This window comes from Sapajus apella, unplaced genomic scaffold (genome assembly GCF_009761245.1).
Source record: "Sapajus apella isolate SASKATOON/1434 unplaced genomic scaffold, GSC_monkey_1.0 scaffold62, whole genome shotgun sequence".
Lineage (NCBI taxonomy): Eukaryota > Metazoa > Chordata > Mammalia > Primates > Cebidae > Sapajus > Sapajus apella.
The window spans coordinates 18867040-18895010 of NW_022437002.1; the positions used below are offsets into that span (position 1 = coordinate 18867040).

The 27971-nt window shown below is 43.2% G+C and overlaps 1 protein-coding gene across 2 annotated transcripts; it reads right to left on the reverse strand.

Moving 5' to 3' along the window:
• Window positions 1-245: 245 nt before the first annotated feature.
• Window positions 246-15933, reverse strand: LOC116529526 (cytochrome P450 4A11). 2 transcript variants are annotated; one of them, XM_032247491.1, is made up of 12 exons: window positions 15664-15929; window positions 8460-8601; window positions 7753-7797; window positions 7137-7264; window positions 5987-6111; window positions 5477-5631; window positions 4930-5036; window positions 4654-4844; window positions 4421-4554; window positions 3461-3525; window positions 3222-3298; window positions 246-751 (listed from the first exon to the last, which is right to left on the reverse strand). In XM_032247491.1, exons 1-12 carry the CDS (start codon window positions 15856-15858, stop codon window positions 556-558), a joined length of 1560 nt encoding a protein of 519 aa, XP_032103382.1. In that variant the 5' UTR covers window positions 15859-15929; the 3' UTR covers window positions 246-555. The 2 variants fall into 2 exon arrangements, with proteins under 2 accessions (XP_032103382.1, XP_032103383.1); XM_032247492.1 differs by lacking the exons at window positions 4654-4844; window positions 5477-5631 and having other exon boundaries at window positions 4421-4609; window positions 15664-15933.
• Window positions 15934-27971: the final 12038 nt, after the last annotated feature.

The following is a 27971-nucleotide window of genomic DNA, read 5'->3' on the forward strand; positions in this document are numbered from 1 at the left end:
AGAGATGTGAAGACAGTAATAGAGATTTAAAGATGCTGTTGGCTTTCAAGAGAGAGGGGAGGCCAGTACCAAGGAATGCAACAAATAAAGCTCTGGAGCTGGAAGGCAAAGGGGCAGGGCTCTCTCCCTGAGAGCTTCTGGAGGGGTTTGGCCCTGTCAAGAACTTGTTTTATACCCAGTGAAACCCATTTCTGACTTTGATCTCCAGAACTATAAGAGAATAAAAAGTTGTTATTGAAAACCACTGAGGTTGTGGTAGTTTATTACAGCGGCAATAGGAAACTAACATAGGAACAGACAAGCAGACAGGAGGAAGAAGACAAGTGTATGGGCAGACAGGCTGGAGGGCAGGCAGGAGCTTGGGAGCTGGGCGGAGATTCAGGGATGCAGGTGGATAGAAGACAGGTAGACAAGCAGGTAGGGAGCCTGGAGAAAGGTGAGAGAGAGGAAGGCAGGCTAACTTTATGGCAGGTTGACAGATAGAGACCAAGATACAGGCAGACACGCAGGGGACAGAAGCAGGGGTCAGGGAGACAGGATGGCAGGTAAAGGTTCTCAGAGCTGGTCCTTGTCTCCACAGGGTTTAGGGAGCCTCTTGAGATGCAGGTGGATCCCACTGCTGGATTTCAACACAATTCTTGGTGTGGGGATGGGGATCCTGGTGGGATCAGGCAGCAGCTCAAAGCGGAGTAGGGTCAGGGCTGTGGCCACCTTCAGCTCGTTCATGGCAAATTGTTTCCCGATGCAGTTCCTGGGCCAGGCAGAGACAATAATTGAGAAGTGACCTCAGGCCCCATTCTGATCTGAGTAGGTTTTGGCCCCTGACCCCAGCCATGAGCTGGGCATTCAGTGTCCAACTTTATGTGTCCAGCCCTTGCACACTTACAGCCCATGCACACTTCTACCTCATCCCAGCTTCACACTCTCCCCAGCCTTGGACAGAGCCATCTTCCTGGGCTAGCTCCTAACTCCTACCTCCCATCTCTGCTCTCAGCAGGCCTGAAACCCTCTAGCAAGAGAGAGCCTGGTCTCTAAGGCACAGAGTCTAATCACAGGAATAGATAAAGTGTTAATCAATGGTTTGTTCACTCCTCCACAAACATTTCTTGTTCTCCAGTGTGAAGGCCACTTCAAGTCCTATAGGGTGAGGGTGGGCCACACTCTCAGGTGCTTCCCATGTAGTGGGACATACAGGGACCTGAATCCTCATAGGGGGCCCCAATGCGTGGAGGAAAGGAGTCAGAAGGGCAGTGGGTGGCTTCCTGGAGGGGCACTGGGTGGGTGGCCCTAGCTGTTGTCCCGCCTGCCTCCCACTTCAGGGTTCAGGGTTCAGTGTCTAACCTCACTCCTCCATCTACCAGCCCCTGTAGCCTTCTAATTCTACTCCGGAAACCTTTTTCCTTGCCCTTCCTCAGTCTACTTAGCTGGACTTTCTGGATTTCTGCTTCCCCTTCGTGCACACTGAAGCCACAGCCCAGCTCAGACCCTCCCATGATCTTCATCACAGTGGGGACAGTGTTCCAATACCCCAGCTGGCAGCCAAGCCCTCCATGGGCTGGTGCCTCACCCACATTTTACCTGTCCAGCCCACGTCCTAGCCGTGATCATGTAGAGATGGCTGAGAATTTCCTCCCTTCACCTCTGCCTGCCACATTCTCAAGGCTAAGGTCACAGCCCAGCTGCCTCTCACCCCCTGCCAGTTGTGCCTTTCCCTCTCAGGTCCCCAGGCAGTATTTGTGATGTATCCACGGACACTCACAGTCCAGTGCCTCAGACAGCACCAGGGACAGGGGCACTCAATAAGCCACTCAGTGAGTGAAGGGGTGAAAGGATGGATGATGGAGTGATACGTGACTAGAGCACAGGATGTATTTCCATACAACACAGTTTTGTATATTTTGTCTCTGTTTTCTCATCACGTTGCACAGGACTTGCCTCACAGAGGTAGGTTTAATAAATACTTTCATATTTGAATAATGTTATTTAAGTTTTAAAATGAATAAAATAGAATGGAATACACTGACAGTAGATATTAGTTCCCAGCTAGAAATGGAGCTTAGGAATGCTCTCTGATTCTCTAGTGGCAGCAACATGAGCTGCAGGCAATGTTTAGGACTTTCTTATGCTGAAATAGACCAGTGCTGGAGAAGGAGTTTCAGGAGGAAGCTTTTTCTTAAAACTTCTTCTGTGTAAGTGGTCTCATCATTTGAAGAAGTCATATAATTATTTGAAGAAGTCACATGATTATTTCTTTGAACAAACCTTATTTCTACTAAGAATTTATATTATTTTTGACTGTTTGTATGTCAAAGGGTGATTCCTGAAGCAATGATAATTTTCACAGCAGCCATTCTGGAATTTTCCTCTCCAGCTCAACAGCTGTTTCAGGTGTGTTTTATATTTCACATACCAGGAGGCTTCAAATGTTGTGCATTACATAATAGTTATTGGGCTTTTCTTTCCCAAACAGTGTACCATCCACATTTTTATGCTTTTTGCCAATATTGTGCTAAGTGGATTACTGGACTATGATATAGAGATCCCAATGCATGTGTAGAATTTGCCAAATGGGGAAATAGTTGTAAATATGTGAACACTATATAATGCAGTAAAAATTTCACTGGGCAAGACAGAAAAATGTATGATATGACACATGTTGTTGTAAAACTTTTTCAAAGGGCTACATTAACCTTTACCTTATATGGCTTGAAAGGTAGGACTTGAAGGTCGTCTGTATTATAAACAGATGCAAAGGTTTCAATGATTCAACTCTATGGCAGACCGGTGAATTAAATAGGGAAGGTAGTGTGCTGCATTGGGGTGTGTGGGGAGAGAGAAATCTACTGTTTACTATTCCTGATAAATGAGAAAAGCAAACACGTGAAGTTGAATTTACTGGAGAATATCTAATTTTGATAATTCACATCCCTAAAGTGAGGAAAATACGTGAATATACTGAAGTTTGGAACATGCACTGACACTGAATTTAGGCTGCTCATTTGAAGAAGCAGAGGGAGCAAAGTCTCCACAGGGTGCTCTGAAATGCATCTTCCTTTTGTACACGGAGACACCCACACCAGGTGCTTGACTTTCCCACAAATACCAACAATTAAGGGCACATCTGAAGATGCCACATATAAACATTGGGCTCACAAAGATCAGAGGTTTGACCAGAGACTTCCCTGATTTCTCTATTCCAATGACCACACAGGATGTCTCACCTTGCTCCTGCTGAGAAGGGTAGGAAAGCATGGCTGTGTTGAGCAGAACCCGGTGTAAAACGGGAAGGGTCAAACACCTGCAGAGAGAGCACCAGAGCCAGGACAGTTCAGGATCCGGCCCCTGCTTGCCACCCATGAGGGAACAGGACTCCCAGATGGGGACTCCTCTCCAGGTGGAAGCAGGAGAAGGTGTTGGTCTTGATGAATCACCCCATTTCCTCCTCTCAGGGACCACATACCTCTGGGTTGGGCCACACTTTGGGATTGTGGTGAAGGCCATAAATGGAAAGTATGACGCTGATACCTGTGGTGCAGGTTGGAAATAGAGAGAAGACCGATCACTCGCATGGGGTGGCCTGGTCCTTCAGCCAGCAGGGGCAAAAGAAGGCACAGAAGGCCTACTTTCCATGAATTGTCACTTTGACTGGGATGATTCTGCCATTATGCAGGTGGGTTAGGCTTGACTAAGCATGTGAGTTCAGATGATGAATAGAGAACCATTTATCCAGGAATGACAAGAAAGAAAGAATGGGAGCATTACTCTTTGGAGTAAGTCAAGTGGCATTTAACATTCATCAAATATCATCCAAGGGTCATTGGAAAGCATACATGAACTCACTCAATACTCACAACAACACTCCAAGAAAGACATTCTTTTATTCTGTTTTCAGGGGAGGTACTTGAGTCTCAGAAAGGCTGATTATCTTGTCTGTGTTCACACAACTAGGCTATGATAGGACTGGGACCAGACCTGGGCAGTTGAGCCTTCGTGGCCCCAGATCTGGTCATCAGCTGCTCTCTGCCATCAACCTGAGGGTTCCTCAGAGACTGAACAACAGCTGACCCATAAAATGAGATTCCTGATCAGCCTCCTTTGTGCTGACCCCATGAGAAAAGAAACATATCCCTCTTTGCCCTTGTCCGATTCTCTTTTCAGCCCTCCACATCTCAATGAATAGAATTTTAGGTTTACTGTGAAGGCTATATTCACAGATTAACTTTTATTTCTTAAACTTTTGGTAGGTTCAAGCTCTCTGCCAGACATTTCAAATCCTTTATTCTAAATCCAAAATATCTTTTCAAATTTTTAAAAGAAAAGGGAGACCCAGAGATGTGCAGGACTCTGAAGCTCACATGGATTTCTGACCCTCCACATGTCCCTGTGGAGAGCTTATGTGAGTGGGTGGCAGAATTCATACCTTTGGGCAAGGAGCGCCCATCAGGGAAGGTGATGGGAGTGCTGAGGTCTCTGCTAATGCCTGGCACTGGTGGGTAGAGTCTAAGTGCCTCCTTGATGCACATGGTGGTATAGGGCATCTGGTCCAGGTGGTGCCTGAAACAAGCCCATCCTGAACATGAGCAAGGCCAGGGCAGACCAGGGACTTCCCCTGCAGAGAAGGCAGGGAACCCCATCTCTTGATTCCTCACTCACCAGGTGATGGAGGCTCCATCCCCCAAGAGGCCCTGGATCTCCTCCCGGCACCTCCGCTGATGCTTGGGGTGTGTGGCCAGAGCATAGAGGATCCAGGAGATACCACTGGCTGTGGTGTCGTGGCCCGCGAACATGAACGTGTTCACCTCAGCACGGAGATCCTTGTCTGACAAGCTGTTCCCATTCTCCATCTGGGGAGGCCATGGTGAAAGTACAGGGCTGGTGCCTTGCTCTTTACTTCTGGGCAAAACTGAGGCCTCTCCTAAACATACTCACTTTGGCCAAGAGGAGGATATCCAGCAAATCCAAGTGCCTCTTGTTCTCGACCTTCTCCAGCTCCCCCTGCTCCTGCAGGCGAGCCTTCCTCTCTTGGATCACTCGGTCTGTCCCAGAGCAATGGTTACCAGGCCCAGCTGAGACCGCCAGCAGCCCCCAGGAGGCCTAGCTGCTCAACTGCCCCCATGTGGGTGCCTGGTAGATCTCAGCGGGAATGTGGGTGTGGGTGAGAGGTCAGGGGTGGAAACTCTAGTACTGTGTGAGGCAGGGCAGGTCTCCCCCAAGTGGCACAGCTCACGGAGCATCCACTTGAATGCTGTTTGGACAGGGTCTCATTCTGTTATCTCCATGTGGGGACATAGGCAAACCAAGGGACAGAATCTGGCCCCTCATATCTCAGTTCCCAGCCCCTGATGAGGGAATTCCCCAGGCTGAGTGTATTCTTGCTTCTGGAGGGCTACTAGGGGGACTTCTCTGTCTGAGGAGTCAGGGCAGTTTTTTTCGCTGTGCCTGATAAAGGCTGGGAGACAAGAGGAGGAGACAGAACCTGTGTGCTGATGGGCGAGCTGGCAGGCGCGGTGTGACCAGCGGCCAGCAGTGGTCAGGCTGTAGATGGTGTCATTCTGGTGAAAGGCATTCCTCACACGGGAAAAAAACAGGTTGTTCATGTCCATAATGGCCTGGATGTAGGACTGAGAATCCCTGAGGGAGAGTATGAAGAAGAGACTGAGTAACGGGCCCATTACTTGGAGGTAGATTGGGGTTTGATAGTAGACAGCCTCAAGTAATTGGGACAAGGAGCCTTGAGACAATGTTTCTTCTGTCTTACAGCCCTATTGTCCTCTGGCCTTTATCAGATGGCATGAACAACCAGGGTCCACTTGTGCTAAGAATTAAGCATCTGTTCCTGAGACTTTGGTCTGGATTGGAATTAGATCTTGGTCAGGGACTGAATCTACCTTTATGTGGAGGTGAGCCTTCATGCTGCCCCACCTGTCCCTCATGTACGTCCGCTTGATAAGAACAAGGACCCTGCAGCTGGAAGGTTATCACTGACCTGTCCAACTGAATGCTGCCCTGGTGGCTGAAGGCACACTTCATGATGGTGTCCAGGGTCATCAAGGAGACATGCTGAAAGACCTCCAGAGGGGAGTCCTGGCCAATGAGCTCTTCCCATTTGTCCTGTGGTGGGAGGGGGCATGGATCTTCTTAATCTCCAACAAGTGCTTTGCTAATAATGCCTGGCTTTTTCCTGTATCTGCAGATATCTTTTTTTTTTTTCCTGTAGCTTGCAGATATCTTGGTTGGGATTCCTCACTTTACAGAGCAGATGTATCATAGAAACTGGGACTGTAGAGCTACTGTTGGTAAACTGATGCCTAATTCTCATACACCTTTAATACAACATTAAACAGATCCTCTCACATAGCATGAATTAAATATCGAATTTTGAAATTCAGTTAGGACACACAGTTGTGAAAATGTTGTTGCTGTTGTTCTGGTATAAATAACAGGGGGGCCCTTCAGTGTTCTGAGAGCTGAGCTAGTTCTGAGGGACTAGTAGGACACCAACCTTAGGGCAGAAAGTTCGGATGCCAAAGATAGCTTAAGAGGCTAATATGGGCACCCTTTGTAGAGAAAAGAGGGACTTCAGTTCTTTTCCGTTCATCAAAATTTGCTGGACACAGTTAGGTGAGAAGTCAGAGTCCAGATCAGAGATGATGCCATGGCAGGTATTGCTCTGAGAACAGACCAGGTGTTCGTTTCCACACAAGGGTGGATCAAATCCATGCAGAAACCTGGGGCCCCAGGCCAGAGCCTGCGTGGGTGACATCTTGTCCTGTCCATGCCGCCACTGAAGCTGCCATTGCTCAGGCCAACCAGCATAGGAAGTTTTGCTGTCCAACAAGACTGCATACTTTTCCATTCCCTTGTGCTGTAGGTTCCAAAGTGAGAGGAGAAGAGCCTTGTATTCACCATGAATCTCTTTTCCTATGATGGTAAACAAAGTGTGGATCCGATCTGATGCCTGTGTGTTCTCCTACCTTATACAACTCTGGGGAACTTTACTCTCACAGCGATGACCTAAGAGTATTTTTACATGTGTCTATGTCTATGGCTGTCTGTGGAACACAGAGTTGTGAGTGGAACTGGTGACAGTGTGTGCTGTGAGTGGGTGTGGGGAGAGGAGAGAGACATGGACTCACCAGCATCACTCTCACAGAGTCTGCCATGAACTCCACATAGGGCTTCAGGACATCATAGTGGAAGGCTGGAGTCAGCATCCGTCGATGCTGGAACCATGTCTGGCCATTCAACAGGACCAAGCCGTACCCTAAGGTAGACATGAGTGTGTGTCTGTGTGTGTGTCAGAGGCCGCACAAACCTAGGGATGACTGGTGACCATTTGGGAGCGAGAAAGGTGGCTTCTTAGGGGAAGAAATAGCCAGAAGAAGCCACATCATGGGCAAATGCAGGAAAAGGAGGTATATTTCAGGCATATGAATTTTCTAATTGAGCTGCTATATCCATGTGATTATGACAGCTGTGAGATAAAGGTTGAAAAGTGTTGTGGGCAGATATAAAATAAATGTGAGGCCAAGGATGTCTGGAGAGAAGGGAGAAGTGAAATGGAAGAAGCTGAGTCTGAGGAAGGTTTGCACCAACATTAGGAAAGGATGAGAGTCTTGTTTTAAGAAGGAAATGAGGCTTGAATGGGGGATGGGGTCATGATAGTGGTGGCCCCTAATCTGTTGTTCTTGGTGAGCCAAAGAGATAAACTTAACTAGGAAGTGGGATGCAGTCCTTGTTTGCTATACATACCAATCAAGGGAGGCAGGAATCTGGTAGCACTATAAGATTTCGGGTCTGAAAGGTAAGAAAGGACTTTATGAGAAACTATGAGATACTAGGCAAGACAGTCCCAGAGGCAGCTATCAGTTCTTAGTGTCTGTCAGGTGGCAGTTTGACCCATGTCACCTCCCACTTGACTCCCATCCCCTTCCATTTCTGTCCTGAAGGTCGGTATGGGCTTAGGAAGACACACTCAGTGTTCTGTTCCAGCATGAAAACACACAGAGGGCTAGAAAGGTGAGTTGGAGAGAAACATGGCCTGGGTCTTCAGTGATGATGAATAATACGGAGCCATGAGTTTTTCTACATTGATGATTTCCTAGTCACCTTCTGACCAGGACAGGCAACAATTAGAGCTTCCAAACCCAAGTCAATGTGGGTATGAAATTTGTTTTGCAGATCTGGGTCAATTTACATTTCAGAAAACCTCAATTTTCTTAATAGAGAAATGGATAAAAGAATTGAAAATTAAGCCCCACATATTGTTTTAAACATTCATTACTCAGTACATATTTTTGACTACAGCCTGGGCTTGGCTTGGTGGGCTTGGTGGATGGTTGGGAGAGGTTTCAGATATCGATGTTTGAACAGCCACTCTCTTCTGGAATTTTACAGACCAAGAGACACGTGTCAAGAGGGAAGAGACATTGCAGTTGGGATGAGGGTTTGGATCTTACCTGATCTCCCCAGAATCACCTTTATATAATCAGGGTCATAGAGCTGCACACGAACTTTGCTTCCCCATAGCCAATGAGGACAGGCACTTGGGAATGTCTCCACCCATTTCCGAATCCGTTGTAGCTCCTGGTCCTGTGAATACTGTCAATAAAGGTAGACAGATGAACGCTTTCATTTAGTTCTAGTCTCTGCAGCAGGAGTGAAGGGCAGGGCAATCACAGGAGCCAGGTAGCAGAGGTTAGGGATTTAGGTCTGCTTCTGATGACCTGGGCTGTGATCCAGATTCTTTCTCTCTCCCCAGAACTTGACTTTAGGCCAAGAGCTATGAGCCCTCACTCAATACTTCCAGCAGAAATTTAAGTCAGCCATTGTCTTCATGTTGTGTAAAGCCTCTGGAAGTAATAAATACAATAATTTCCATGGGCAGTAGGTATAACTCATATCACTTGATAAGCAAATTTATATAATAATTTAGTATATTTAGAGAATAAAATGAATTAATGTAAACATTTTAAATTACATAATTTTATAAATCATGCTTGTTATATTTTCAATATTATCTCAGTATATATGGTAAGATATTTTTGTTAAGAGAAAATAGCATTTGGGCAAGGTGGTGGAATAGGAACAGCTCTGGTTCACAGTTTCCAGCGAGAGCAATGCAGAAGGTGAGTGACCTCCAAGTTTTCAACCAAGGTACCAGGTTCATCTCACTGGAACTGATAAGTCAGTGGGTATAGCCTAAGGAGGGAAAACCAAAGCAGGGTGGGTTGTCACCTCCCCCAGGAAGTTCAAGGAGCCAGAGAACTCCATCTCCTAGTCAAGGGAAGCCATTAGGGACTTCTCTGGACACTCCAGCACTCCAGCTCAGATACTGCACTTTTACCATTGCCTTCACAACCTGCAGACCAGGAGATTCCCTCCAGTGCCGACAACACCAGTGTCCCAGGTTTCCAGCACAAAACTGACAGCTGTTTTAGCTACAGCAGTCTTTGTTTTTGTTTTTCTCATACCCCAGTGGCACCTGGAATGCCAGCAAGACAGAACCACCATTCCCCTGAGAAAAAGGGGGCTGAAGCCAGGGAGCCAAGCGATCTGGCTCGGTAGATCCCACCCCCACGAAGACCAGCAAGCTAAGTCCACTGGCTTGAAATTCTCACAGCCAGCACAGCAGTCTGAGCTCCACATGGGATGTTTGAGCTCTGAGTGAAGAGAGATGTCCACCATTACTGAGACTCGGGTAGGTGCTTCTAAACTTGCTTGTGTAAACAAAGTCACGTGGAAGTTTACACAGCAATTGGCATAGCCCATGGCAGCTCAGCAAGGCCTCTGCAGGCAGACTGTGATTAGACTCCCATCTTACTGGGCAGGGCATCTCTGAAAAAGGACAGCATCTGGTCAGAAACTTATAAATAAAGCCCCACCTTCCTGGGACAGAGCACCTGAGAAAAGAGGTGGTTGTGGGTTCTGCTTAAGCAGACTTAAACGTCCCTGCCCAGCAGCTCTGAAGGGAGCAATGGATCTCCCAGCACAGCACTTGAGCTCTGATAAGGGACAGACTGCCTGCTCAAGTGGCTCCCTGACCCCCATGTATCCTAAGAGACACCTCATACAGGAGAGCTCTGGCTGACATCTGGAGAGGGTACCCTTCTGGGACGAAGCTACCAGAGGAAGGAACAGGCAGCAATCTTTGCTACTCTGCAGCCCCTGCGGGTGATTACTAACCAAAAAAAGTCCAGGACCAGATGGGTTCACAGCTGAATTCTACCAGAGCTACAAAGGGGAGCTGGTACCATTCCTTCTGAAACTATTCCAAACAATACAAAAAGAGGAAATCCTCCCTAACTCATTGTATGAGAACAACATCATCCAGATACCAAAACCTGGTAGAGACACAGCTAAAAAAGAAAATTTCAGGCTAATATCCATGATGAACATTGATGTGAAAATCTTCAACAAAATACTGGCAAACCAAATGCAATAGCACATCAAAAATCGTATCCATCACGATCAAGTTGGCTTCATTCCAGGGATGCAAGGCTGCTTCAACATACGCAAATCTATAAACATAATCCATCACATAAACCAAAGACAAAAACCACATGATTATCTCAATAGATGCAGAGAAGGCCTCTGACAAAATTCAACAGCACTTTATGCTAAAAAAAAAAGAAAGAAAATAATGCATACAGTAAAATGCTATATAAGATTTTAACACATGCCAAACAATACTGTATATCACATACATGTGTGGAATAAAAAAGTACAAATAAAAAAAAGCTCTCAATAAACTAGGTATCAATGGAATGTATCTCAAAATAATAAAAGCTATTTACAACAAAGCCACAGCCAATATCATACTGAAAGGGCAAAAACTGGAAACATTACCCTTGAAAACTGGCACAAACAAGGATGCCCTCTCTCACCACTCCAATTCAACATAGTATTGGAAGTTCTGGCTAGGGAAATTAGGCAAGAAAAAGAAATAAAGGGTATTCAAATAGGAAAGGAAGAAGTCAAATTGTCTCCATTTGCAGATGACAGGATTGTATACTTAGAAGACCCCATCGTCTCAGCCCCAAATCTCCTTAAGATGATAAGCAACTTCAGCAAAGTCTCAGGATACAAAATCAATATGCAAAAATCACAAGCATTCTTATACACCAATAATAGACAAACAGAGAGCCAAATCATGAGTGAACTCCCATTCACAATTGCCACAAAGAGAATAAAATACCTAGGAATACAACTAACAAGGGATGTGAAGGACCTCTTCAAGGAGAACTAGAAACCACTGCTCAAGCAAATAAGAGAGGACACAAACAGATGGAAAATCATTCCATGCTCATGATTAGGAAGAATTAATATTGTGAAAATTGCCAGACTGCCCAAGGTAATTTATAGATTCAATACTATCCCCAGTAAACTACCACTGACTTTCTTCACAGAATTGGAAAAAAAACCCACTTTAAACTTCATATGGAACCAAAAGAGAGCTTGCATAGCCAAGACAATCCTAAGCAAAAAAACCAAACCAAACAAAAACCGAAAACCAAAAAACCAAAAAACAAAACAAAACAAAAAAATAAATGAAAAAACAAAACAAAGCTGGAGGCAACAGGCTACCTGACTTTAAACTATACTACAAGGCTAAAGTAATCAAAACAGCATGGTGCTGGCACCGAAACAGAGATTAGACCAATGGAACTGAATAGAGGCTTCAGAAATAGTGACACACATCTACCACCATCTGATCTATGACAAACCTGCCAAAAACAAGCAATGGGGAAAGGATTCCCTATTTAATAAATGGTGTTGGGAAAACTGGCTGGCCATATCCAGAAAGCTGAAACTGAATCCCTTTCTTACACCTTACACAAAAATTAACTCCAGATGGATTAAAGATTTAAACATAGAAGCTACCACCATACAAATCCTAGAAAAACCTAGGCAATACCATTCAGGACATAGGCATAGGCAAGGACTTCATGACTAAAATATCAAAATCAATGGTAACAAAAGCCAAAATAGACAAATGGGATCTAATTATAAACTTAAGAGCTTCTGCACAGCAAAAGAAACAATCAGCAGAGTGAACTGGCAACCAACAGAATGGGCAAAAATTTTTGCAATCTACCCATCTGGCAAAGGGCTAATAACAAGAACCTACAAAGAACTTAAACAAATTTAGAAGAAAAAAACAACCAACCTTATCAAAAAGTGGGCAAAGGATATGAACAGACACTTTTCCAAAGAGGACATTTATGCAGCCAACACACATATGAAAAAAAGCTCATCATCACTGGTCATTAGAGAAATGCAAATCAAAACCACACTGAGATACCATCTCATGCCTGTTAGAATGGCAATCGTTAAAAAATCAGGAGACCACAGATGCTGGAGAGGATGTGGAGAAAAAGGAATGCTTTTACACTGTTGGTGGGAGTGTAAATTAGTTCAACCATGTGAAAGACAGTGTGGCGATTCCTCAGGGATCTAGAAATAGAAATACCATTTGACCCAGCAATCCCATTACTGGATATATACGCAAGGAATTTTAAAATATTCTGTTATAAAGACACATGCACACATATGTTTATTGTGGCACTGTTTACAATAGCAAAAACTTGGAACGAACCCAATTGCGCATCAAAGATAGACTGGATAAGGAAAATGTGGCACATATACACTATGGAATACGATGCAGCCACAAAAAATGATGAGTTCATGTCCTTTGCAGGAACATGGATGAATCTGGAAACCACCATTCTCAGCAAAGTGATACAAGAACAGAAAACCAAACACCACACTTTCTCACTCTTAAGTGGATGCTGAACCATGAGAACACATGGAGACAGGAAGGGGAACATCACACACTGGGTCTTGTCAGAGGGTTGGGGGTCTAGGGGAGGGATAGCAGGGGGTGGGGAGATTGTGGGGGGATAACATTAGGAGAAATACCTAATGTAGATAATGGGGGGATGGATGCAGCAAACCACCAAGGCATGTGGATACCTATGTAACAAACTTGCACATTCTACATATGTACCCCAAACTTAAAGTATAATAATAAAAAAATAAAATAGCATTTGGGATGTATATGGCTAAATGAAAAAAATTAACTAGAAACTTGTGTCCATACTAGTATTCTACACGTTGAATACATAGAGATTTATGGGCAGAGTCTAGGTATATGCATATGGCACTGGTGCTGAGCTATAATTTTGAGAGTTGGGTTTTTTATTCTCATTTTCACTTATCAATGAATTTTGAGCTCCCTGTTTCCTGCAGTCATCTTTGTAAATGCTTCGGTGTGGATCACAAAGCCCTTGGCCTTCTGGCTTCAACTTCTGTTTTCTTGCCTCCAGCCTTGCTGGCAATTCCACCATCACCCATTTGTTTCAGCTCCAACGCTGCTGCCACCACTGCTGATGATCCGCACACCCGCTACACCTGCTCACTTGTCTGGGCCTGGCACGTGCTCTGTTCTCTACCCAGAATGCCCTTCCACTCTGCCACAGCGCAGCCACCTCTCCTCAGCTTTCAGGACTCAGCTTTCCTTTAATCTCATTTGGAATCCTCACAGACATTGGTTCCTAGTGATGGTCCATGTAGCCAACTCTTCATTTCAACTGCTTCTAGTAACTCAAAGCAACTGTCTACCACATAAGTATCTAATCTCTGCCCACCTCCTTCTGACATCCATATTCTCCAGCTCTGAGGCAGCTTGCCGTACTGTGGGGCAGGTTCCTTCATTCAGCACTTACTGCACACACACCATGTGCCAAGTGTGGTTCAGGCACTGTGTTAGGACACAGCTGTGTTCCTTCACTTTGTGGAATTTTAGTCTAGTTGTGGGGTAAAGAGGATTAGAGGTTATGCAGTAGGGAATAATCAATATTGAGATGGAAGGAAGGACAAGCATCTGGGGAAGCTTTGAAGAGGGGCCTAACTCAGAACCGAACATTAGAAAGCCGTTTCTCTCTGATTGATTGAGTCATCATTTACTGAGGGACTATCGGGTTACATAGATAAATCAGAGATAGTCTCTCCCAGAAGAAGTCCACATTTATGACACTGCAGAAAAATAACTGAATCAAGTTAAAACTACTCTGTCCTCTTGAGATGGATAGCCCGTAGAACAAAGAGTTGGCCCTTTACCACTGGGAGACCCAGGAGGGCTTCTTGGAGTAGGCAGCTTGGTGCCGGACCTTCACAGATAGATATGAGTAAGAAGGTAATTTCAGGTAGCAAGCACAGTGTGATCAGACGCCTAGAGGTTGGAATGCATAGGCAGGTAGTGAGGTAGTGAGTAACATATGGTAAAGGAGGAGAGTGGGAAAGAAGGCAGAGTGATATCAGGACCAGTCCATCTAGGACTTGAACATTTTCAGGTCCCCACATTGGTTCTGCTCTGCTGAGAACTATGTTGCCTCCTTTGCCGAGAAACAACAGGCCTCAGCTCCCTAAAACCCCTATCTCCACTTAAGTGTGTTCAATTCATAGCACCTTGGTGAGCCCCTCTCCATGCAGTCCCTTACCTTGCACTGTTCCTACTTGTCCCATTCCTATGCAGGGATAGCAGTGCGAGGGGATGGTCTGTGACCCTCCTCAGCCCTCTTGCTGTTCCTTTCTCTTCTTCCTCTGTCCCTCTACACCTGCGGTGTTCAATCTTTTGGCTTTTCTAGGCCACATTGGAAGAAAAAGAATTGTCTTGGGACACTAACACTAATGATAGTTGATGAGCTTAAAAAATTGCAAAATAATCTCATAATGTTATAAAAAGTTTATGAATTTGTATTGGGTCAATTCAAAGCTATCCTGAGCTACATGTAGCCCCACGAGCCATGGGGTGGATAAGCTTACTCTACACACCTGGGCTGACCATCAAGGTGTGCCAGGATTTTGCTGGGTTCTGGGACACAGGGAGGGGATTCTATGCTCACCTCCAAGGAGCTCACAGTCCAGGTGTGTGGGAGGAGAGCCAGGAGGTCAACACATACTTTTCAATGTGCAACTTAGACACCAGTCCCCTCACCTAGAGGACAGTGTACAGGCTACCTGCCTTGTGTATACCCACAATTGTCAGGTTTCCTGGTCCTAAATCACCTGTTGTGGAAATTCCCTGAGTCTTGGGGAAACTTAGCTTAATTGGTCCCCTATACCAGCAGACCTCAGCCCCAGCCATCCACCCCAGCAGAGTGAGCTCTTTTTCTGCAATCTGACATCTTCTCAAATTCCTGCCTGCATTTGTCACAGACTGTGAACTCCTCACCACCTGGATTCCTCAGATATGGGTATCTGTGCTCCCAGGCAAGCTCAGGGCCAGAGAGGATGGCATTGAGTGACTGGGCAGGCAGCCAGCCTCTAGAAGCTTTGTTCTTTGAGAAAAGCCAAGATTTATGGGGTAATCAGCCTGGAGACAATCAGGCATTGCCCTCCACATGTAGGGCTGCCAAGACATACTTGGTATCTGCAGAAGGAGGGAATGGGTGATAGAGCTGAGGACCAGCAAGATGGGCTTTATGGGAGGAGTGAGCTCCTCGTGACTGGAACAAGCTGAGACCAGAGAGGTAGGCTGGGTGTTCCTTCGAGGGCACATGTTTGTTACAAAACAAGGCTCTTCTATATGGGCTTTGTGATCAGGGTCTCAGAGCCCCATCCCTCGTTGCCCTCCCACTCTCCCACTGAGTTCCTCCCTACCTCCTGGTTGTGTCCGAAGAGCCAGTGGGAGGGAGGGCATGGGAACTCCTGGAGGACTTTGAGCAGCCACTGCCTGTGCAGGTAGAACTGGGCTACCTTGATCAGCAGCAGAAGCAGGATGAGCAGGGAGGCCAATTGGAGGATCCTGGAGACATCACCCAGGAGTCTGCTAGGGCTCAGCACAGAGAAACTCATGGTGCAGCACCTTCTGGATCTCTGAGGAGCCCTACCTGTCCCTGACCACCCCTGTCTACCAGTGCTCAAATCTGGGAGGATTGTCCCGCCCACTTGTGGGGAGTGTGAAGGGGGAGGGCAGAGCTTGAACTTTAGAGTTCAGAGTCAGTTGACATTGAATGATCCACCTAGGGGAAGAGTGGGAGAAAAGCTTCAGCAGCTGTCAGTGGCAGTGGCCCTGCCACTACCACATTCCCCTGTCCACGTACCTCACAAATATTTAACAAGCATCTACTGTGTGCCAGGCAGTATGCTAGGTGTGTGGGCACCACTGCAAGGAAAACAGACTTGAATGTTGACCTCAAGGAATTTGCATTCTGCTTTACTACATTGCAATAATGCTCATTCAGTAGCATTTTTTTGTTGCATGTTCAAAGGAAATTCTCAACATGATATATACATTTAAACTTAACGTAACCAAGTCCTGAATAATTACTCTTGTCTTATTGCAAATCTAATTTTATTTACCATAAAAACCTCTTTCATTTGTATATTGGGTGAGGAGTGGGAATTATGTCTTTCTACTAACTGAATGATGATATGGACAAACAGATGCTAACATGGTAGTACTTCAAGTACTTTATTTTATTCCATTGGGGAGACTGGTCTTATATCCATGGCATGATTTTTTTTTTCTCAATTCATATACATGACAATTAAAAAAATTTATACATAATGTTAGTTTTGATTTTTTTTCCCCTTTGATAGGTCTACCTTCTCTACCAGAGAAGGCCCTACAGCAATTTTAGTCCTACTTCAGTCTAGTACTGTAGCCACAGCAGAAGCATGTTTACGAATTCTCTTTCATCCTATGAAGAAAATTATTATACAATCAGAACTTTGTACTCTGTTTAGGAGCCCTGACGACCTTGTTTAGTACACTCTGTACTGAACAAAAATTAATATTTAAAAATGATTGCTGGCTGGGTGAGGTGGCTCACGCCTGTAATCCCAAAACTTTGGGAGGCCGAGGAGGGTGGATCAGGGGGTCAAGAGTTCAAGACCAGCCTTGCTAAGATTGTAAAACCCCTTTCCCCATTGCTTATTTTTGTTGACTTTATTGAGGATCAGATGGCTGTAGGTGCATGGCTTTATTTTTGAGTTCTCTATTCTGTTCCCTTGGTCTATGTATCTGCTTTTGTAGCAGTAGCATGCTGTTTTGGTAACTGTTAAGTATAGTTTCAAGCTGGGCAATACGATACCTCCATTTTGTTTTCTTTGTTTAGGGTGGCTTTGGCTATTTGGGCTATATGAGCATTCTTTAAAGCTTTATTATTGTTGTCCTCTGGATTCATTATTCACACTTTAGGTGATGAGCAATATCTTTGAAAATAGAACTATTTAAACCTCTTTCTTTTATGATATTCTAACTAAATATAGAAAGACTTTCAGTAACACAGATACCATTCCTGACCAGCCTCTATTCTAAGAAAGGACAACAGAAAAAGGGCCAAACTTTTCCTTGTCGCCATATGTTAAATAGACGACATTGTCTTAAACTAAATAATAAGCATTAAGTTAACCCCAACAGGACTTGTTAAGGTCTGGATTTGTGTCGAACTTAACATGAATTACCCAAAAGGTTTTAAGACATACACAGTTTTGAAAAGGACCTAGTGTTATTGCTCTCTATAGACTGCTACAGCCAATTGCCAAAGCTTTCAAATGGTTTAATCAAGACTCCTTATTATAACCATCAGCTTCCTCTATATTATTACTTATCATTGCATCAATCAATCTCTTACCTTGACATTAATAATATAATTCTTTTCCCTATGGCATATCCATTAATTAATATAAACCGAGGGACAGTATTTATTTTATCAGTATCAAGTCTAGCCATATGTTTCATGCTAAGAGGTGAATGAGCTTCAAATTCAAAATATATTTTCTTCAATTAGGGCATGAGGAGCAACAGCACAATTTCATATGAAGTAAGTTTAGCAATCACTTTACTATCATTATATTAATAAGTATGTCCTTTACACTATCTATGCTTACAATTACCCAATCATGATTATTTTTACATCATCTCCATTTATCATGAGGAGATTTATTTCAGCTTAGAAGAAACTACTTGAGTGCTCTAGTAGACTTAACTTAGGGAGAAACATAATTTGCGTCAGGCTTTAATGTTAAATATGCAGCAGAACCGTTTGCCTATTCTTATCCGAATAAGAAGAATACTTCTAAAACAACTTTATTTTCAGGGTCATTTAATAATCTTTATATTCCAGAAATCACACAATTTATTTTTATTATTAGGGCTTTACTGCTAAAAGTTTTATTTCTATGAGTGTGGGCATAATACACACCATTTCATTATGGCCAACTCATACATTTCTTGTGAATGAAATTGTTACCACTAACCTTACCCCTATGTGTGTAACGTGTGACATGTGTCAGTCTCCATTATGTCATCAACTATTCCATTACGAACATGAAAAAGAGTTTTAAGCTTATGATATATAGATGAGATTTTGCACTTGAGCTGATACTGTAATGAATTGAGGCTTTTGGAATGTTGGGATGAGGTAAATGCATTTTGATGGGGAGTGGCCATCTTTGAGGGTCGGTAGGAAGATTATAGTATGCTAGATGATGACCTCCAAAGATATCAAGTTTAAATGTCTAGAACCTCTAAAGGATATCTTATTTGGGAAGTGATGTGATGAAAATAAGGACTAAGATGGGGAGATTATCCTGAATTATCAAGGTGAGCTCTAAATGTAGGAGATATGACACACACAGGGAAGGCCATGCAAAGATGAGACAGAAAAAGATTTGAAGATGCTGGCCTTGAAGATGGGAGAGACCTAGCCATAAGCCTAGGAATGTTGGCAGCCAGCAGTGGCTGGGGAAGGCAGGCAATAGATTCTCCCCTAGAGCTGTGGAGGGAGCACAGCCCTGCTGACACTTTGGTTTCAGCCAGGATGTTGATTTTGGACTTCAGCTCTCCAGAACAGTGAGATAATGAATTTCTATTTTTATTTTCTCTCTCTCTCTTAATCTCTCTCTCTCTCTCTCTCTCTCTTTCTCTGTGTTATAGACAGGGTCTTCTTTAAGTTGCTGAGCTGGTCTCAAGTTCCTGGACTCAAACAGTTCTCCCGCTTCAGCTGTCAGAGTAGCTGGGACTACAGACTCGCACCACTGTGCCTGGCTCTCATTTTAAATCACCACGTTTGTGGTAATTTGTTACAGGAGACCAAGAGTTATGGTAGTAGAGGTGAGGTGTGCTGTAATAAGTACCCACAAATATAGAATTGGGTTTGGAATTGAATAATAGGTAGAGATTGGAAGATTTTTGAAGTGCATTGATAAGAAAAGCACAGACTACCTTAAATTCACTATTGGCAGATATATGGACATTAAAATCCTTCTCATGAGGGCTGCAAGGAAACTGAGAAGCATGGATGAAAAGACTTCTATTGGTTTGGAGAATACTTACATTATCATAACAGAATGTTAGTAGGAAAAGTAACATTAAAGGTTCTTCTGGTGAGGACTCATAAGGAAATGAGGAAACATGTTATTTGAAACTGGAAGAAAGCAATCCTTTTACCTATATTGGATATTACTTGTCACAGCTCCAGAATCTTAGAGAAATTTTATCAAAGGATGGCTTATGCCCAGTGCCTCACAGGTACCTAAGTTAGATTACTTAGGAAATACGATAATACTTTTGAGCTTGGATATTTAGATGACATTTTGGAGTTGATGCTATAAAGAAGTGAGGCTTTTGGGTTGTTGGGAAGAGACGAATATATTTTACATGTGATTGGATATGAGTCTTTGGGAAACAGAGGGCAGACTGTGGAAAGCTGAGTGGTGATTCCCAAAGATATCAGGTGCTAATTCCTGAAACTTGTCAATGTTATCTTATTAGAAAAACTGTCTTTGAGGATGTGATTATGTAGCAGGAGCAGCCGTGGGAAAGGATCTCTCAGACACCGAATCCAGGAGGAAGGAATTTATTTGCAGCTGGTAGCTTGGTGGCATATGTGCCCAACAGCCAAGCTCCCCTAACAAAGGGAGGTTCAGCCTTTATATAGGCTTATACTTTAGATGTTACACGTGGAAGAATCTTAGGTTCATAGTTTTTTTAGGGCTCACATGTGAAAAGGTTTCTGTTTACAGTTTCAGGAATCACATGTGAAAGGGTTCTGGTTTACAGTTTTAGGACTCACATGTGAAAAGGTTTCTGTTTACAGTTTCAGGAATTACATATGAAAGGGTTCCAGTTTACAGTTTTAGGACTCATATGTGAAAAGGTTTCTGTTTACAGTTTTAGGAATTACATATGAAAGGGTTCCAGTTTACAGTTTTAGGACTCACATGTGAAAAGGTTTCTGGTTTGATCTTGTTTTAAGTAAAAATAGTGCCTTCTGAAGTTTCCCCAAGGCCTAGCCTGTTGTTTTGAGGAAGGAGATTCAGGAGGCGCCAGCTAGCCTTCTCTCTCTTCTATTGAGATGCACAGTGGATGTGACAGAGAGGGGAGGGAATCCCAAATGCCTGGGTCTCCCTCCTCAATTATATTAAAGATTGTGAGACTGGGAGATTAACCTGGATTATCAAGGTGAGCCCTGAATGAAATAGTTTATTTCTCCTGATAAAGGGAAAAGAGGAAGATTTGACACATACATGGGTGAAGGCCATGTGGAGACAGAGCAGAGAGATATTTGAAGATGCTGACTTTGAAGAATAGAGTGATGTGGCCACAAAGCAAGGAATGCCATCAATCAACAGGACCAGAAGTGGAAGGGAACACATTTGCCCCTAGAGATTCCGGGGAGAGCGTAGTTCTACTACTACTTTCATTTCGGCCCTGTAAATCTGATTTCAGACTCTGGCCTCTAGAACTATGAGAGAATATGTTTCTATTGTTTTAATCCAACAACTTCTGCTATTTTTTTTTCACAATAGCCCTAGAAACCTAAAATGGGTGGGATCATAAACACTTCTCTGAGTATCTCATAGAATTATTTACTTGTTCACTCATTTGTTTATTCAAAAACAAAGGCTTTTTTTTTTTTAACCTCATGGTTTGGTACCTAAAGGCAGAAAAATAAATTATTGTGTTAAAACATTATAGAGGGTGCACTGAAGGAATAAATGTGGGCTTGGGTCATTCAGAGAAAGAGAAAATAAGTAAAGAGGTCTTTAAGGAGAAATAGGAATTTACCCGTTGGTAAATACTAGGGAAAAAAAAAAGCACTGGCAGATTCATGGAGATCATACATGAAAGAGCAGAAATGGGACAGGCTCGTCTTGAAATTACCACTCCTCTCACTTTTTTCCATAATTATCTTTGAGTCATACCAAAGGTCATCAGTTCAGAATGTAAATCAAAATAGATTTCAGAAAGAATTTTTTGGAAGTCAGCTCTCCAAGGGTGCCCATTTTCTCCTGCTCTCTAATCCATCTAAACTCTTAAGCCCAACACCTTCCTCGTTTGCCCTACTCATGACAGGTGAATCATTACAGAACCCGAGAGTTCAGAGTTCTTTTCTTTCTGCTTCAAATTCTGGGCTCCTATCCAAACCAAAGAGTAGGGACATGTAACCACTCACACTCCATTCCATCTAACCTCCCCCAGTTCTGTGGCTACTTTCCGTCACTCATCACTGCCTCCCTAACTGGGGACCCTTGGACTCTGACTCTTTCCCTGCTTGGCTCAGCATCGGTTTTTCTCCCATAGCATGAGCAACAGTAGCGCTGAAGTCAGAGATTTTGACTTTGAATTCTCATTGTGCTTTTTTTCCCCACTCCCTGAATTCTTAATTTCTTTAAAGGTGGGCTCACAGTGTGGTAATGGCCAACATTTAGTGAGCACTTGTTATGTTCTGGCCATGAAGCAAAAACTTCACATGCTTTCTTAACAAAAACTCTACAAAAGAGATTTTAAAAAAATCTTTATACTCTAGGTGAGAAAGCTAAGGTGCAAACAGCATAGTGTCCTTTCCAGGATCCCCCAGTTCGTAAGAGGTGCAGCCACGATTGTAACCCAGGCCAGCATGCTCCAGAGACTTTGCTGTCACCGATTCATGTAAACAAGGTTGTGATTAAGTTGAGCCTCCACTCCAGATGGCTGCCCCTAAACTTTCCAGGGGACATTTAATGTTTGCTGTGTTTTATTCAGTGTTTCCAAATAGCAGGAAGATGTGTCAGATATTAGCTACACATATTTGCAGAAATGTGAGGCTCAGTATCTGATGCAGCTCCTGTGAGAAAGTGAATGGCAAACATGGGGCTAGGTGTAGCATCAGCATTGAAAGTGATGTTTATGGAGAATGTTTAAAGATACGAGTAAAGCATATGGGAAACTGATAAAAGCAGACTATAGAGCTGTTTGTAGGCTGTGAGCATAACTCTCAGAAAAGTGTGCTTATGATTGTCAAGACTTAATAATAAGTATATATTATCCCATTTATTTATTTGTTTATTTAAAAAAATTTTACTGATTTATTTTTGAGACAGAGTCTTGCTCTGTTGCCCAGGCTGGAATGCAGTGGCATGATCTCGGCTCACTGAAACCTTTAACTCCCAGGTTCAAGTGATTCTCCTGCCTCAGCCTCCCAAGTAGCTGGGATTACAGGTGCCTGCCACCATGCCCAGCTAATTTTTGTATTTTTAGTAGAGACAGGGTTTTACCATGTTGGCCAGGCTGGTCTCAAACTTCTGACCTCAGGTGATCCTCCTGCCTTGGCCTCCTAAAGTGCTGGGATTACAGGCAGGAGGCACCACGCCTGGCCTATCCCATTTACTTACTATTCAGATACCTCCACCAAAACTCCTGAAAGGTAGTAACTCAGCTGCTATGTTCTCTGCTTCCCACAGCATGAAGCAGGTGACTGTGTCTGTGGATGTTGCCCAGGAAATACCTACTGACTGAATCAATGAGTGACAGCTGGAAAGAGCAAAACTTTGAAATGGTTGTCACCATCATGAAGAGACTCAGTTCAGTTTTGAATGCAACATTGTGAAAATGAAATTGATATTTTTTGCTGCTGGATGTTTCCTGATTTGGTGTTTAGGCAAAACCAAGGAGAGGAGGGAACAATTGATCCCTTTGGCAGCATCTTGAAGCAATTATTCCTGTGGGTAGATCAGTCCATGGGCTTGATTTCTGGGTTTTGATAAAGGTGAATTTGATGCTGGTGTAACTTTACATTTCTTGTTTACTTTTAATCCTCTACAAAGACTGTATCTTCCAGGCACAAACCTTTAAAACTTAAATATTTGCTTGCTTTTCTAGTCTGATGGAAGGCACAAAAATATCATATTTAGTTTTAGCTGAGGACCTTCTGTATCATCACTTCCTACCTGGAACGAGAGGCAGAGGTGATTCTGAGAAAGGGAGGCTTTCTTACCTCAGTGCCTTGCACAGTGCCAGCATGCCATTAAGCCTCAAAATGTCTCTTCTGTATTTGCTGAGTGCTTAACTGTGGCTAACCACAATCACAGCTACTCCTTCACCTACTAGGTATTATTATTATTAACCTTATATTACAGACAGTCATGAACTAAGCCCCAGAGATGTTAAGTAACTTTCCCAAGGTAACAAAGAATGTGTCAGTGTCAGGATCATCATTTCCAATATTTCCAACTTCAGTTTTGCTAACATCTGACTATCATTTCCTTAGTATAATACTTTCTAGGTGCTTGGCACGGAGCAAAGTGATTTTAGCCATTATCCTTCTTCATTCTTATCATACCCTGATATGGAGCACATGTCACCATCCATGGGATCTCTCCAACCTCTTCTCAGGTGACTGTCTCACCATACGGCAGCTCCTAAAATACACTATGATCTTTCCCACCCCAGAGCCTTTGTGCTCGCCCTTCCTCCCACCTTGAACGTTCCTCCCTTGTGTTTCACACAGCCAGAGTCTCACCATCCTAAGTTTTGTCTATGACAAGAGGCCTTCCCAGATCACCCTATTTAAACAGTTATTTCCTTTAGTGTCTCTCATAACACTGTCTTTATTCTCAGCACTCACTGCTGTCTGTGATTATTTTACTGAATTGTCTGTCTATTATCTGCATTTCCCATAGAATGAAAGGGCAAATGATTTCTGTCTCTTTCCTCTGAGATGTCTAAAACAAAGCTCTGCACACATAGGCCCTCAATGAAAATGTTTTAAACACAATAAAGCCATTTAGGAAAAGGCTGCAGCTGATAAACTGATTGTGGGAAAAGCTGAAAGCTTTTCCTTGAAGAACCACAACAAGATAAGGATGCCCAATCTCATCATTAGTATGAATACTAATACTAATACTTCAACATAGTATTGGAAGCACTAGCTAGAGCAATTAGGCAAAAGTAGAAATAAGGGACATCCAAATTAGAAAGGAAGAAGTCAAATTGTCCTTGCTTGCAGATGACATAATATTGTATATTGAAAAACCCAAATGCTCTACCATGAAAACAACCTGTTAGAACCAACAAACAAGTTCAGTAAATTTGCGCAATACAAATCGAAATACAAAACCTATCGCATTTATATACATGAAGAATGAAGGAGTTGAAAATAAAACTAAGAAAGGACTCCCATTTAAAATAGCAACACAAAATACCTAAGAATAAATGTAACCAAGGAGGTAAAAAATATGTATACTGAGAACTATAAAACATTGATAAAAGAAATTAAAGAGGACACACATAAAAATGGAAAGGCATCCCATGTTCATGAACTGGAATAATTAATATTGTTAAAATGAGCATACTGCACAAAGTAATCTACAGAGCCAATACAATTCTTATCTTTGAGGATAAGTGACAATCTTCACAAAAATAGAAAAAAATTCAAAAATTCAGAGAGAACCACAGAAGACCCCAAATAGTCAAAACGATGCTGAATAAAAGAACAAAACTGGAGGCATCACACTATCAGACGTCAAAATGTACACAAAGCTATAATAACCAATATAGACTAGTCCTGGCATAAAAATAGACGTAGAACAATGCAGGAGAATAGAGAACACAGAAATTAATTTACATATCCCTTGTCAGCTGATTTTTGACAAAGGTGCCAAGAACAGTCATTGGGAAAGTACAGTCTCTTCAGTAAATAGTGCTGGGAAACTGGATATCCATAAGTAGTTGAATGAAAGTAGACCCCTGTTTCTCACCCCTATTTCTCATGCAAAAACCAACTCAAAATGGATTAATGACATAAATGTAAGACCCTGAAACCGTACAACTACTAGAGTAAAATATGGTGGAAATGTTTCAGGACACTGGTCTGAGAAAAAAAATTTATGAATAAGACCTCAAAAGAAATGGTAACCAAAGGAAAAATGAACAAATGAGATTATATCAAACTAAGAATTTCTGCATATCAAAGAAATTCATCAACAAAGTGAAAAGACAGCCAGGAGAAAATATTTGCAAACTTAATCAGACAGCAGATTAATATGTGTAGTATATAAGAAACTCAAACATCTCAACTCAGAAAAAAATCTGATTAAAAATGAGCAAATGATCTGAACAGATAATTTCTCAAAAGAGGACATATAAATGGTCAACAGGTATATGAAAATATACTCAACATCACTAATCATCAAGGAAATGTAAATCAAAACCACAATGACATATCATATCCTATGTGGGATGGTTGTGATAAAAAAGGCAAAACAACAACAACAACAAATCAATACTGGGAAGGATGCCCAAAAAAGGGAAACTCATATACATTGTTGGTGGGAATGTACAGTAGTATGACCACTATGGAGAATAACATGGAGGTTCCTTAAAAACTTAGAAACAGAACTCACATATGATCCAGCAATTTCCCTACTGGGTATTTATCAAAAGGAAAGAAAATCAGTGTACTGAAAGGATATCTGTACCTCCATGTTTATTGCAGCATGATTCACAATAATCAACATATGAAATCAATCCAGCATCCAACAACAGATGACTGAAGAAAGTGTAATATGCCCACACAGTGGAATACTATTCAGCCATAAAAAAAATAAAATGCTGTCATTGGTGACAACATGGAAGGAACTAGATAACATTATATTAATTGAAATAAGCCAGGAGCAGAAATTGCATGTTGTCACCCTTATGCAGTGGCTAAAAATAGTTGATCTCATAGATGTAAAAGGTAGGGCAGAGGTTACTGAAGTCTGGAAAAGGAGGGGTAGTGAGGGATTTTTTAAAGGACAGAAAATTTCAGCTAGAAAGGAGGAATAAGTTTTTGTGTTTATAGCACGGTAAAATAACTATAAATAACAACAATATACATTTTTTCAAATAGAAGAGAGTATACTGAGTGTTCCTAACACAAAGAAATGACAAATGTTTGAGATGATGGCTATGCTAATTGTCAATGATCACTATACATTGCATGTGTGAAAACATCATGATGTACCTCTAAATATGTGCAATTATTACGTGTCAATTTGAAAAATATTTTGAAAAATGTGTTGAATGACACAACAAGGGTGGAATTGAGGTGATTTCTCTATTGCACAACAAGCAACTATCAATTTTATAATGAAAATGCTTTAATGTGGACAAGAAAGTGCTTTCTGGCTGCAGTGCAGTAGAGAGTTGGTGGCAGGTGTGAGGTGGAAGCAGGTTGGCTAGTTTAGAGGTTGTTGAGCTAACCCCAGTGTGCAAAGAAGGTGGCTTGGATTTAGAACAGTGGATGTGGGTCTGGAGTGGGCACTGAAACCAGAGATTTTTAGAAGAGGCATGTACAGGAGCAGGGTGAGAAGCTCCCACAGACTGCCTGGGCAGTCTCCTCCCCTGCCCTCCCAGAGACTTTGGGCCTTGCTGGTGATACTGGATTCCTAAGTGGCCTTGGCCTTCTGTCATCATTTCAGACCCAACAGATGGGGAGCTTGAACAAAATGGTATCCAGGGACCATCAATTTTTCTACACTTACCCACTCTGGTTTGAACAGTTCATTGGCTTCCAGAACATTTATGAACCCAATTATGCCAAAGCTGTGTATAGCCAAAGAGGTGAGGTGTTCTTGGGAGAGATGCTCTTCCTGAGGGCAAAGGGCTCAGGCTATGATGTGGGGAGGAGGCCTGGATCTGTGTCCTATGCCTGGGCAGCCGAGGTCCCCACCCTGCTTATCAAGGTCCCTCCTCTGGCCCCTACTCTCTATTTGACCCAACCAACATCTTCACCTGCAGAGCCTCAGGCCCCAGTGTGTATGACTTCTTCCTTCAGTGGATTCGTGAGTGAGCACCTGCCTTTCTTGCTCTGCCCAGCCCAGATTCTTGGTGCTGGGTGACTGGGACTCTGCCCTACCTTACTCAGTTGATTATCCCATGAAATGGACAGCCTGGCCCCCTTGTGCCTTTCTTAGGCTCAGCTGGCTTTTGGGGAGTCAGAGGAGGGGGCAGGAGAGCTTCTGGCTAGCTGGCATGGGATGTGAACCCAGGCACTTTCTCTTGCCAGGTAGTCTTATAAGGGTTATCGCCGAGTTTAAAACGAGGAAACTGAGGCCAGCACAAGAAGATTAAATGCCAATTTATTAAGCTCCCGGGCGAGGTTCCATGGTACCGGGGAAAGAGGCCAGGGAAGTCATGCCTGACTCTTCTGGGCATGGGGTTTTATAGGGAGTGAAAGCATTTGATTGGTTGCGGGGAAACAGGGTGTAGTCAGGGCAGGCTGCTATTGGTAGGTAGGCGGGATTTTTCAACGGTGGGCTAGGTGCCGAGTGCAGAGCTTAGTGTTGAATGCAGAGGGGTTTTCCAAGGCGGGCTGGGTGCCTAGTGCAGAGCTTAGTGCTGAGTGCAGAGGGGTTTTCCAAGGCCGGCTAGGTGCTGAGTGCAGAGCTTAGTGCTGAGTGCAGAGGGGTTTTCCAAGGCCGGCTAGGTGCCTAGTGCAGAAGTGGGCATGTCTGAGCTCCTGATGAGGCAACCGGCCTTAACAGTCTTCTCCCCTGGATAGGCATCTCTTCCACTGCTCATGTTTCTCTGGTAAATCCCTGATTAAGACACATTTTGGTCCAAAGACTGATTCTAGAAAGACTGACTCTTAGTAAGTTTTCTTTCTTTCTTCCTTTCCTCCTTCCCTCCTTCCCTCCTTCCTTCCCTCCCTCCCTCC